Raw genomic sequence first — 13,559 nt, forward strand, 5'->3', positions numbered from 1 at the left:
TTACACATATTCTCCATAAGCCGCCATTGCACAATACAGTTACTGTAGTCAGCGATATCTCTGACGACGTCATTAACACGTGTTTTGAAATTCTTCACAGCCGACGTTCTGCGAGACGATCTACACGCTGCTGGAGTATACGGAGTCGGTGCAGTTTATGTGGATGTTTGTGGAAGGAATACACCTACACAACATCATAGCCGTGTCATTCTTCTCAGGGAAACCCAACTACTTCGTCTACTATGTCCTTGGCTGGGGTAAGAGTCATGTATGTCTTTCACTTGCATGGCTACTGCAGGGAACGGTTCATTGTATCGGTGCATGTGTCAATTATTATTAGATATTAGATTACCATATTTCCTGTTGTAAGCGTGACGTAACACGTGATGAAAACTCCTATCAGTACTTTCAGTACTTTGATTATGTCTGTGTCAACACTGGCATCTGTAAATGATTCTGGAACTAGCATTTAATACTGCCTGAAGAACCATCCAATATTAGGATTGTCAAAAGTCATTTGTTAATTTGTTATTTACTTTGCTTACTGTTTTATTGTGTATATTCATTATAAAACAAGCATTGCGTTAGAGTTAGTAAATGCTGGTTTGAATCCTGGAATTTGTTGAGTTTGCTTTCTGCCTATGTTGTACTTCCTGATTATCAATACCCTCAACTGTTAGTTTTTCCTGAATGTTTACAAGGCTTATGATGATGCTAGTGTTACCTGAAAGTTTACAGCCTTTACGATAATGCTAGATTACGTAGCAGATGCAGGCTCCTGCACTGTATGACATTCTCCCGTCATGATTAGCGATAATGATTTCCCACAAAATTATTACTTAGTTATAATTACATATTGTATGCAAGGTGAAGATAACGAACAGTGATCAATCTCATAACTCCTACAAGCAATACAAAATAGATAGTTGGGCAAACACGGACCCCTGGACACACCAGAGGTGGGATCAGGTGCCTAGGCGGAGTAAGCATCCCCTGTTGACCGGTCACACCCGCCGTGAGCCCCATATCCTGATCAGGTAAACGGAGTTATCTGCAGTCAAAATCAGTGTGCCAAGAACGGCTTAACAATTGGTATGAAACACGTCAGACAGCATTTGACCCAAATGCGAGGTTGTATTGACGAACTAGATCGTTATAACGACCATAGAATTTGCGAAATGCTGACTTCAATCGAGACTGTTGAAATCCCTGTACCATCAACTTGTTTGTCAGTAGCTTACCTCGATTTAAAAACTGACTATACCCAGAACAAGCTCGTGCATATCGAATCAGTTGAGATATATAAACACCATATGCAGGTGATAATGGAATATTGCTACATAAATGTGGGAAGTTGACGATGGAGAAGCTGAAATCATCCCGTTTGTCATACAGTTGAGTTGTCAGTTTGCCGTTAATGTCTACTTTCAATAAAAGATCTAAGTATGAAGCAGAAGTGGACGACTCTGTGGTGTCCTTTATTTCAAGCTCACAGGGATATATCAAATCGACATATGAATGAAAGCTATCATTGTTAATAGACAAAACATCATCGATATATCTAAAAGTCGAATTGAAGGTCACATTGAGAGATTTTTTCTTCTCACGTAGAAGTTTTTGAATACATTCTGCTTCATATGAATATAAAAACAGGTCAGCTAACCAAGGAGCACAATTCGTGCCCATGGGAATTCCAACAAACTGTTGGAAGACCTGATCACCAAAGACCACGAAGATATTGTCAATGAGGAACTCTAGCATATTTTTTATTTCAACTTCTGAGTACTTGTGCGTGGAATCAGATTTGTGTTTAACAAACTAAGTTTTTGAATGACTGATCACAAAATATGAATATTTCCGTTTTTGTTGAAGAAGCAACTGTCTATGATGTCATAAAGTCTAGTCTTTAATTTATCGTGATGAATGGTCGTGTATAGTGTTGAAAAGTCATAGATTTTAATGCTATTGATTTGGGGAAAATTCTCTGATTTCAAGTTTACTAAAAGTTCTTTAGAATTTTTTAGAATCCACATTTGATTAACACCACTTCTGGCATATGTAGTCGCACAGTAAGTTTGAAGTTTCTTCTTCACAGCTGTTAACATTTTCGTGAGGAGCAAAGATAGGGGCTTGGTAGAGCACTTACTGGATCCAGCAATGTATCTTTGTTTGTAAGGGTTTTTATGTAGTTTAGGAATCCAGTATAGGTACGGTAACTTATATTCATTCGACCCATTGACTGAAATATTAAATGTGTCTAAAACTGAAGCATGGCTTTGAAGAATTTCGTCTTTTGAAAGGGCAGTTGGAGTATAAGTATGATTACCAAAAGTGGAATTAATGCCAAGTTCGTTTAAAAGACAGTTGTAATAATGAGCCTTACAAAGACAATGTTGTTACTAGCTTTGTCAGCTGGAACCAAAACATATTCCTCATGTAACCTATCTAATTCTTTTATCACTTCTGGTTTGCTAAACACAGAAGGATAGATGGTACGTACTTTTGTTTTCATGTGTCTAATGCGGGATTTTAAGATCCCTCTTATACTTTTAACCCATTCTGACAATGTATTAAGTTCTTCTTTTTCATATTTAGCCCATCGTCTGGCATAATCATCGACAGAACTCAGAGATGAAGTTCTATTGCCAATTAAAAGACCGAGGTTCTCTGTATTTAGGACCTTTAAGAATAAGTGATTTGAGATCCTCATTTTCAACTATATCAACATCACCAGTAATGACATGTCCAGCTGGACTGTAGTTGAAAGAAGATGAAGAACAAGAACATGTTGGTGGATTACGTATAAGATGGTCTATATCTACGCACTGCAAAGTTTGTTTATAATTGAAAAGTTTGGTTGCAATAGTAGAAGTATAGCTGTAGGAAATACAGGGTGTAGACTTGAATTTGAAATAAGTTGGAATACACGACTGAACCCTTTTATGACGAAGAATGTTGCTTATGTTGACGTCATCTATTCCTTTGTTTGTAAATTTGAGCTTAAGGAACTGACGGCATGATTTGGAAGGAATATCATCCATGGTCCGTGCTGGTTTATAGAGCCTGTGGTAGGCGACATCCATAATCACAGAGTTCAGTCTATATTCAGGTGTTGGAAAATCCAAGTATAGACTAGCCAAAACGTCTTCAAATAATGTGTGTAAAACCCTCAATGGAATAGAGTAAAGTTTTGTACGAATATGATGTGGACCCAATTGTCTGTTGACGTGAGGCAAAAGTGAATCAAACGTGACATCATTTATATTTGGTCTTTTATATGAACGATGTCCGTGACTGCGTTTTCGTCTTTGGGTATTGGGAAAGAGTCCCATCACATTAACGTTATTTCCTTGTGGACTAATCAAATTTCCCACATCATATACATTATCATTACATCCATATGGAAATGCAGTACCTAGGGTCCTGATCCAGTGATCTTCTCGTTGTCTACGAAAAGGGGTACTTAATGTAGGATTGTTTGTGTGATGGTAATTTTTTTCTAAAATCCTTACCCTCATGGACAAGATAGAGTGGTCCGGTGCATTAAAATGTTTCTAAAGAAGTTGGTTACCACCATTATCAAGTTCATAATTAATATCCTACAATCATGAGAAACAGTGTCGTTATAAATCAATCAAATCTTTCGTTATTGTCTCAAGTTACACATATTCCACGAGTCTTCAAATGTTTAACTGTTATAAATCCCCATGTTTGATGATATATAAATGCTTTGTTAAATCTTAGTATTCTTCATCCAAATCTCTGTCCAAAGTATCATGCACTTTTAACGATGTGAAGAAAGCGCAGACACTGTCGACTGAGAACGGGGCGTTTACTAGTTTTACCTTTCAGATCATAACGTAGGCCGTGAATTGTCTGGATCTTTTGAACTACATCGTCTGTCATCGCATGCAGGCTTTCTGTAGAACAGATATTGCACACCATAATGTATTTCATTTTGTTATCCTAGAATAAAACATCGTTATATGTCCATGTATGTTAGGCATAGTGACAAAAAGTTCTATAAATAGGATACATGTGCTACTACACGCGAATTCACTAAAACTCGTTTCCTATCCGTGCCAAAACTTTTCTTTCCGATATTGCTTCTACAGGTGCCATGACACCTACAGATTAACGATCGTGGAAGTTTCGTTGTTTTCTTTAAATGACTAACTCTGGAGTTTTTCTTTAGGATATTCCCTCTTGGCACCTGATCCCACCTTTGGTGTATCCAGGGATCCGTGTTTACTTTCTCTTTACGGGAGTTATGAGATTGATCACTGTTTGTTATCTTCACCTTTATAGGAGTTATGAGAGTGATCACTGTTCGTTATCTTCACCTTTATAGGAGTTATGAGATTGATCACTGTTTGTTATCTTCACCTTTATAGGAGTTATGAGAGTGATCACTGTTCGTTATCTTCGCCTTCTCTCTTCCACTCCGGCTAGGTTTTGCAATACATGAAAGGCGAAGATAACGAACAGTGATGTAACACAATACATGGTTTACCAGGTATCTTTTCGTAGGCTCCAGTAGCCAGTTTCGATCTTCTGAATTATTTAATAGTATGATAACAGTATTATCATTTCCTTGGCCAATACGAAACCAGTACGCGATATGTCAGCGAAAAACACCTGTATAGAAAATATTGTTATAAACCAAAATTTTACAGATTTTCTGAACTGTTGTCAACTGCTTATTCCAATGAAGTAATCAAAATGTGTAATTTGATATCTAAAATATATAACTAAGTCCATCCTCCATGATTCATTTCATTCACCTAACCTTACTCTGCTCTTTTCACATTTATGTTGTCTTTATTTGTGTATACATGTATCATATTGCACACCTATGTTGTCTTTATTTGTATATAATTATTTGTATATAATTAATATAGAATTCCATGTACCATAACTTTGTGTGAGAGAAAAATTGAATTTGAACTTGAACTTGGTAAATTTGCTTTTCAGGGATCTAAATCATCGCATTATCTTCCAAAATACCAAAACATGTACATGAATGTTACCTGTGTTGAACAAAAAGAAATGTATCATTGGGCTGTTGATGAGTTGTCATGACGGTTTTAAAGTTTTGGTGGTTTTTTACAATAAATACAAATTTTCTTCATTACAGTTACCCCTATACCCTTCACAGTGGCCTGGGTCGTTACGATGCTCAAACTTCATAAAAACAGGTACGTCCTATTGTACAATGAATATCATACAGTTATACACATTTCCTTTTTCGTACGAATGAAATATGTTTGCATTGAAATACTTAAACCTAGTAATTATTTCATTTTTTTAGCATTATTACAATTTGTTTAAAGAACTCTGAGTATATTTATTTTGACGTATACTTGAAAACGTTTCGGTTGCAACATTTTGAAATCACATCACTGATCAATGACAAATAAATCAGTCATTTCAGTGAACAAGACAATGTTTTAAAATTAAATGTTACGTGGTATCGGAGGGGAGAATATGTTTCCTATGGGGCTCTTGGATGGGTGAATATGGTAAATACTTTCTTATTCGTTACGACTAGAATGAACTGCATTATCTAATGTACTGATTTACATCTATGTAAAGAATCAGGAATTATGTAGTTATCAATATTACCAATCCCATTGTGCAGTAATTTGACACACTTATCAATGTAAAATAAACTAGAATGAAGTATTGGAATTTATGAATTATTAGATATTATAAATGAGATATTTGGCGCTCTAGTTTAAAAACACTCTGTTATTCCTTCAACGTCCATGCAAGTAATATTTTCTATCTATCATATATTTTGTACACTTCATGTACCATTGGGTCATATGTTGTTTGATTCCTTTCATGCCAATTGTTAGGCCGTTCTTGGCACACTGATTTTGACTACCGATAACTCCGTTTACCTGATCAAGATATAGGGCTAACTGCGGGTGTCGACAGGGTATGCTTACTCTTCCTAGGTACATGATCCCACCTCTGGTGTGCCCAGGGGTCCAAGTCTCCATTTTGTATTGCATATAGGATTTATGAGATTGATCGCTGTTCGTTATATTCACCTTTATAGGAGTTATGAGATTGATCACTGTTTGTTATCTTCACCTTTATAGGAGTTATGAGATTGATCACTGTTCGTTATCTTTACCTTTATAGGAGTTATGAGATTGATCACTGCTCGTTATATTCATATTTATATGAGTTATGAGATTGATCACTGTTTGTTATCTTCACCTTTATAGGAGTTATGAGATTTCACTGTTCGTTATCTTCAACTTTATATGAGTTATGAGATTGATCACTGTTCGTTATCTTTACCTTTATAAGAGTTATGAGATTGATCACTGCTTGTTATCTTCACATTGATATGAGTTATGAGATTGATCGCTGTTCGTTATATTCACCTTTATAGGAGTTATGAGATTGATCACTGTTCGTTATCTTTACCTTTATAGGAGTTATGAAATTTATCACTGCTCGTTATATTCATATTTATATGAGTTATGAGATTGATCACTGTTTGTTATCTTCACCTTTATAGGAGTTATGAGATTTCACTGTTCGTTATCTTCACTTTTATATGAGTTATGAGATTGATCACTCTTCGTTATCTTTACCTTTATAAGAGTTATGAGATTGATCACTGCTCGTTATCTTCACATTGATATGAGTTATGAGATTGAACGCTGTTCGTTATATTCACCTTTACAGGAATTATGAGATTGATCACTGCTCGTTATCTTCACCTTTATATGAGTTATGAGATTGATCACTCTTCGTTATATTCACCTTTATAGGAGTTATGAGATTGATTACTGTTCGTTATCGTCACCTTTATAGGAGTTATGAGATTGGTTATTGTTCGTTATCTTCACTTTTATAGGAGTTATGAGATTGATCATTGTTGTGAAGCGGAAAGCTGTATTCCTTATGTTATCTTTATTGCGAGAGTTATCGCCCTTGTCATTTTAATTGCTTATTAGACATACTCAAATAAATATTTCATGATGGTTAGTTTTGAATTAAAGTACATGCAATTATAATCATTGTGTGTTTCTATAGTAGATTCTATAAAGATTAGTAAGTTTGGGTATGATTAGTATTTTGTTTTAATTGATAAGTAATTATACACTACGGATCATTATGGTACTGCGGATATATAGGATTCTTCTATACGATGGGTGCGGGGAGAACGGTTCTAGAAGTTAAACTCGACAAACCCTGTAAGGTACGTATAAGTGTGCGGACTTCCCTACTTATATTGTACGTCTTAGTAGTAAGTGTGCGGTCATCCCTGCTTATTACTGCCAGAGTGTGTGGTCAATCCCTGCTCTGGATTTGGCATCTCATAGCTACAAGTGTGTGGACATCCCTGCTTGTTGCTGCGCAAGATCAGGTGTGAGGACATCCCTGCCTGTCTTGTGGTAGAGCTCTGGTGTGCGGAAATCCCTGCCAGTGTCTCTGATTAGAACCGCTATTTATATAGTGATAGGTGTGCGGTCAACCCTGCCTATCACAGCGCAAGGGCAGGTGTGCGGACATCCCTGCTTGTCCTTGTGGAAGTGCGCTGGTGTGTGGAATTCCCTGCCAGTGCACTTGTTCGCTACCAGTCAATGGATCCTATATAGGCGCAGTACAACTGATTAAGTCTGCGCATTGTACATATTTGCAGCATCTCAGGGCTATCCGTTTCTATCACGGGTACGAGCCCGCGGGGTTTCACAGGCAGTGACCTCCCTTGCACGTTACAGTTGTCTTCACCTTACACTATTACACGGATCATTGTCTTTAAAATGTATAATTGTTAAGCTAATCAACGAATTAAGCCTAACAAACCAATATGTAGCTATGAATAATGTTACAGTGACAATATTAGATGTATGATATGACTATAGACTCGCTGCGACTTGTACCATTGATGTCTTCAAATAAAGATGTTCGAAAAGCAGCGTTCGTTTGCAAATAAACGTTGCGTTTGTGAGCAGAAATGTCGTGCGCTGTTTTCTTTCCAATCCACCACCGTGTATCTGTACATGATGTGATCTCCATTAGTTATTTCCATTTCAATACACCAACTCCGTTTTTACCCACAGAGCATACCAGATATCACTTATTACCAACTGAGCATATTAAGATTACGTGACTTATGTCCATCTTAAGGTAGCTCATTGCACTAAATTTTTATTTAATGGCTCGATAAAACACCTCTTATGAGGTATGATTTCACCATCGATTGATTGATTGATCTTGTATCTTGCTTAACGTCTCGCTCGAGAATTTTTCACTCATATGGATACATCACCAAGACCGGTGAAGGGTTTCAAATTTAGACCTATGCTCGGCGCTTACGGCCATTGAGCAGTTAGGGTTCTTTAGCGTGCCACACCTACTGCGACACGGGGCATCCGTTTTTAAGGTCATCTTCGAGGACCCGTGATATTCACATCTGGATGCGATGGAACTGTCACTACCTATTTTAGCGACTTAGGTATGTCGCCGCCGGGATTCGAATCCCGGCCTTCCGCATGCGGGGCGAATGCTCTAAACTCTCGGCCACCGCGACACCATCGAAAAAGTGATACAAGCTCTTAAGTATTTTATATGATTTTTTTGGGAGTGATTTATCCCGGAATGATAAAAAAGGCGTTTTGTTTGCAAATAAGAAATTCTAGAGTCCAAATAATACCGGTATATCACCTGACCCCCTAATGTAATGCTGGTATATCATCTGACCCTCCAATTTGATGCCGGTATATTATTTGACCCCCACTCTAATACCGATGTATTATCCTATCCCTTTGCGTCATACACTTTTTAAAAGATCTAAATACACAATCTTCCCATTGTTGATTAAAAGATAATCTTTAATTATGAAAATGAATTTGGGGTGTAGATACAGCGAGTTCGTCCTCGGTGTTTCTGTTCCTGCATGTAATGATAAGAATGATTTGCGGACACTGTCAGCTCTATACAGTAAAACTCTGATATAGCGAATTTCTGCGGACATTCTATAAAAATTCGTTATAAGCGTAATTCGCTATACGTTTATAGCGAATTCATAATTCAAATATAACGAATTCGTTATAAAACTGATTTGTTCTACATGTATATCAGTTGTATAAGAAAGCGGCAATTGATATTCTTGCGTTTGTATTGTCTCTAAGAGAACTTAAGCCTATATATTTTCGAGAAGAAATATTTTATACAAAAAATATACTTATTATTTATATATGATAATTTATCTTGATTGATTATTAAGTCACGCAAGAACATGTCGAGAGAAAATTTTTTAACAAAAGTATGCGCAATACATACATGTACAGTCTATTGCAGTTGTCATTTATTGTTGCTTTACACAAATAAAGGAGTGTACGATAAAATAAATGCAATCAAATTTCAAATTTGATTAGCGAGAATAGTAAACAATACCGACAATATATTTGCTAAACGTATGTGTAAGTATTGTTTTGCATTAACAACCTTTCTTGAAAAAATACAAACAGAAATTTCGTAATAAGTGTGGATCCTTTATGGCAATGGAAAACCATTTTTAAAAATCGCAAGTTTAAAATGAAAAAAATAAATTCGTTATAAAAGGTGATTTATACGTTCATTTTTAATTTAAGGGGAATAGATATTTACTTCGTTATATCAGTAAATTCGCTATATCCGTGTTCGTTATAAACGCAGATTTTTATATAGAATATATAAAGAATTTGCCGGGGAAATCGATTTCACTTCGCTATAGCCGTAATTTCGCTATATCCGTGTTCGCTATATTCGAGTTTTACTGTATTGTGTTGTGTTGTATAAAGGAGATCATGGAACGGAATGAAGTTTAACAATGATCCACGCTGCATCAAAGCAATGGTTCTCTGACTCCCGAATTTGTAAAACATACTTCTCATAAAAGATTTAGATCTGATTATTGCTGTGAGGTAAATTGATATAGAATAGAGGGATTGTTTGCTTTCTTTCTCGTTCTTTCACAGACACGCGGTCTTTATTTCATTTATTGATATCTTTCAGCTGCTGGTTTCCGTATTACTTTTTAAATGAATACTGGATTATAGAGGCCCCGAGAGTCACCGTCATAGGGGTGAGTATACCGTCAATATTACACTATTCATAGGAGTGAGTATAGCGTCAATATTACACTAGTGATAGGGATGAGTACAGCGTCAATATTACACTAGTGATAGGGGTGAGTATAGCGTCAATATTACACGTGGTGGTCACCGTCATAGGAGTAAGTATACCGTCAATATCACATTAATTATTTAAATGAGTACTGTATTAAAGAGGTCCCGAGGATCACCATCATAGTGGTGAGTATACCATCAGTATTACACTAGTTATAGTTATGATTGTCTTTCATATTAGCTCTTTAAAAGTGAGATCAGCATGTTTACCGTCAATATTACATGCAATGGTAATAGTAACATATATACCGTCAATATTACATTATGTATACCGTCAATATTACATTGATTAGTGATAGCAACATATATACCGTCAATATTACACTAGTGATAGGAGTGAGTATAGCGTCAATATTACACTAGTGATAGGGGTGAGTATAGCGTCAATATTACACTAGTGATAGGGGTGAGTATAGTGTCAATATTACACTAGTGATAGGAGTGAGTATAGCGTCAATATTACACGTGGTTGTCACCGTCATATGGGTGAGTATACCGTCAATATTACACTAGTCATAGGAGTAAGTATACAGTCAATATTACATTAATTATTTAAATGAGTACTGTATCAAAGAGGCCCCGAGGGTCACCATCATAGTGGTGAGTATACCATCAGTAAATAGTTATAGGAGTAAATATACCGTCAATAATTGCCTTTATAGTGAGATCAGCATGTTTACCGTCAATATTACATGTATTAGTAATAGCAACATATATACTGCCAATATTACATTATGTATACCGTCAATATTACATTATGTATACCGTCAATATTACATTGATTAGTGATAGCAACATATATACCGTCAATATTACATTATGTATACCGTCAATATTACATGTATTAGTAATAGCAACATATATACTGCCAATATTACATTATGTATACCGTCAATATTACATTATGTATACCGTCAATATTACATTTATTAGTGATAGCAACACATATACCGCCAATATTACATTATGTATACCGTCAATATTGCATTTATTAGTGATAGCAACATATATACCGTCAATATTACATTATGTATACCGTCAATATTGCATTTATTAGTGATAGCAACATATATACCGTCAATATTACATTATGTATACCGTCAATTTTACAATTATTAGTGATAGCAACATATATACCGTCAATATTACATTATGTATACCGTCATTATTACATTATGTATACCGTTAATATTACATTTATTAGTGATAGCAACATATATACCGTCAATATTACGTTATGTAAACCGTGAATATTACATTGATTGGTGATAGCAATAATATACTGTGAATATTACATTATGTATACTGTCAATATTAAATTTATTAGTGATAGCAACACATATACCGTCAATATTACATTATGTATACCGTCAATATTTGCATTTATTAGTGATAGCAACATATATACTGTCAATATTACATTATGTATACCGTCAATATTACATTTATTAGTGATAGCAACACATATGCTGTCAATATTACATTATGTATACCGTCAATATTACATTGGTTAGTGATAGCAACATATATACCGTCAATATTACATTATGTATACCGTCAATATTACATTTATTAGTGATAGCAACATATATACCGCCAATATTACATTATGTATACCGTCAATATTACATTATGTATACCGTCAATATTACATTTATTAGTGATAGTAACATATATACCGCCAATATTACATTATGTATACCGTCAATATTCCATTTATTAGTGATAGCAACACATATACCGTCAATATTACATTATGTATACCGTCAATATTACATTACGTATACCGTCAATATTACATTTATTAGTGATAGCAACATATATACCGTCAATATTACATTATGTATACCGTCAATATTACATCATGTATACCGTCAATATTACATTTATTAGTGATAGCAACATATATACCGTCAATATTACATTATGTATACCGTCAATATTACATCATATATACCGTCAATATTACATTATGTATACCGTCAATATTACATCATGTATACCGTCAATATTACATGTATTAATGATAGCAACATATATACCGTCAATATTACATTATATATACCGTCAATATTACATTTATTAGTGATAGCAACATATATACCGCCAATATTACATTATGTATACCGTCAATATTACATTACGTATACCGTCAATATTACATTTATTAGTTATAGCAACATATATACCGTCAATATTACATTATGTATACCGTCAATATTACATTATGCATACCGTCAATATTACATTTATTAGTGATAGCAACATATATACCGTCAATATTACGTTATGTATACCGTCAATATTACATTATGTATACCGTCAATATTCCATTTATTAGTGATAGCAACATATATACCGCCAATATTACATTATGTATACCGTCAATATTACATTATGTATACCGTCAATATTACATTGATTAGTGATAGCAACATATATACCGTCAATATTACATTATGTATACTGTCAATATTACATTATGTATACCGTCAATATTACATTTATTAGTGATAGCAACACATATACCGTCAATATTACATTATGTATACCGTCAATATTACATTGATTAGTGATAGCAACATATATACCGTCAATATTACATTATGTATACCATCAATATTATATTATGTATACCGTCAATATTACATTATGTATACCGTCAATATTACATTGATTAGTGATAGCAACATATATACCGTCAATATTACATTATGTATACCGTCAATATTACATTATGCATACCGTCAATATTACATTATGTATACCGTCAATATTACATTGATTAGTGATAGCAACATATATACCGTCAATATTACATTATGTATACCGTCAATATTACATTATGTATACCGTCAATATTACATTTATTAGTGATAGCAACACATATACCGTCAATATTACATTATGTATACCGTCAATATTACATTGATTAGTGATAGCAACATATATACCGTCAATATTACATTATGTATACCGTCAATATTACATTATGTATACCGTCAATATTACATTATGTATACCGTCAATATTACGTTATGTATACCGTCAATATTACATTTATTAGTGATAGCAACATATATACCGTCAATATTACATTACGTATACCGTCAATATTCCATTTATTAGTGATAGCAACATATATATTGCCAATATTACATTATGTATACCGTCAATATTACATTGATTAGTGATAGCAACATATATACCGTCAATATTACATTATGTATACCGTCAATATTACATTATGTATACCGTCAATATTACATTTATTAGTGATAGCAACACATATACCGTCAATATTACATTATGTATACCGTCAACATTCCATTTATTAGTGATAGCAACATATATACCGCC

The 13,559-nt window shown here is 34.4% G+C and overlaps 1 protein-coding gene across 1 annotated transcript in view; it reads left to right on the forward strand.

Moving 5' to 3' along the window:
• LOC125666323 (PDF receptor-like) overlaps nt 1–13,559 on the forward strand; it is a 59,387-nt gene that overhangs the window by 35,338 nt on the left and 10,490 nt on the right. The window contains exons 7-9 of the mRNA XM_056152446.1: nt 101–257; nt 5,138–5,198; nt 10,027–10,096. Of these exons, the coding sequence (XP_056008421.1) occupies nt 101–257; nt 5,138–5,198; nt 10,027–10,096 (288 nt within the window). The remainder of the gene's footprint in view (nt 1–100; nt 258–5,137; nt 5,199–10,026; nt 10,097–13,559) is intronic.

This window comes from Ostrea edulis, chromosome 10, assembly GCF_947568905.1.
Source record: "Ostrea edulis chromosome 10, xbOstEdul1.1, whole genome shotgun sequence".
Lineage (NCBI taxonomy): Eukaryota > Metazoa > Mollusca > Bivalvia > Ostreida > Ostreidae > Ostrea > Ostrea edulis.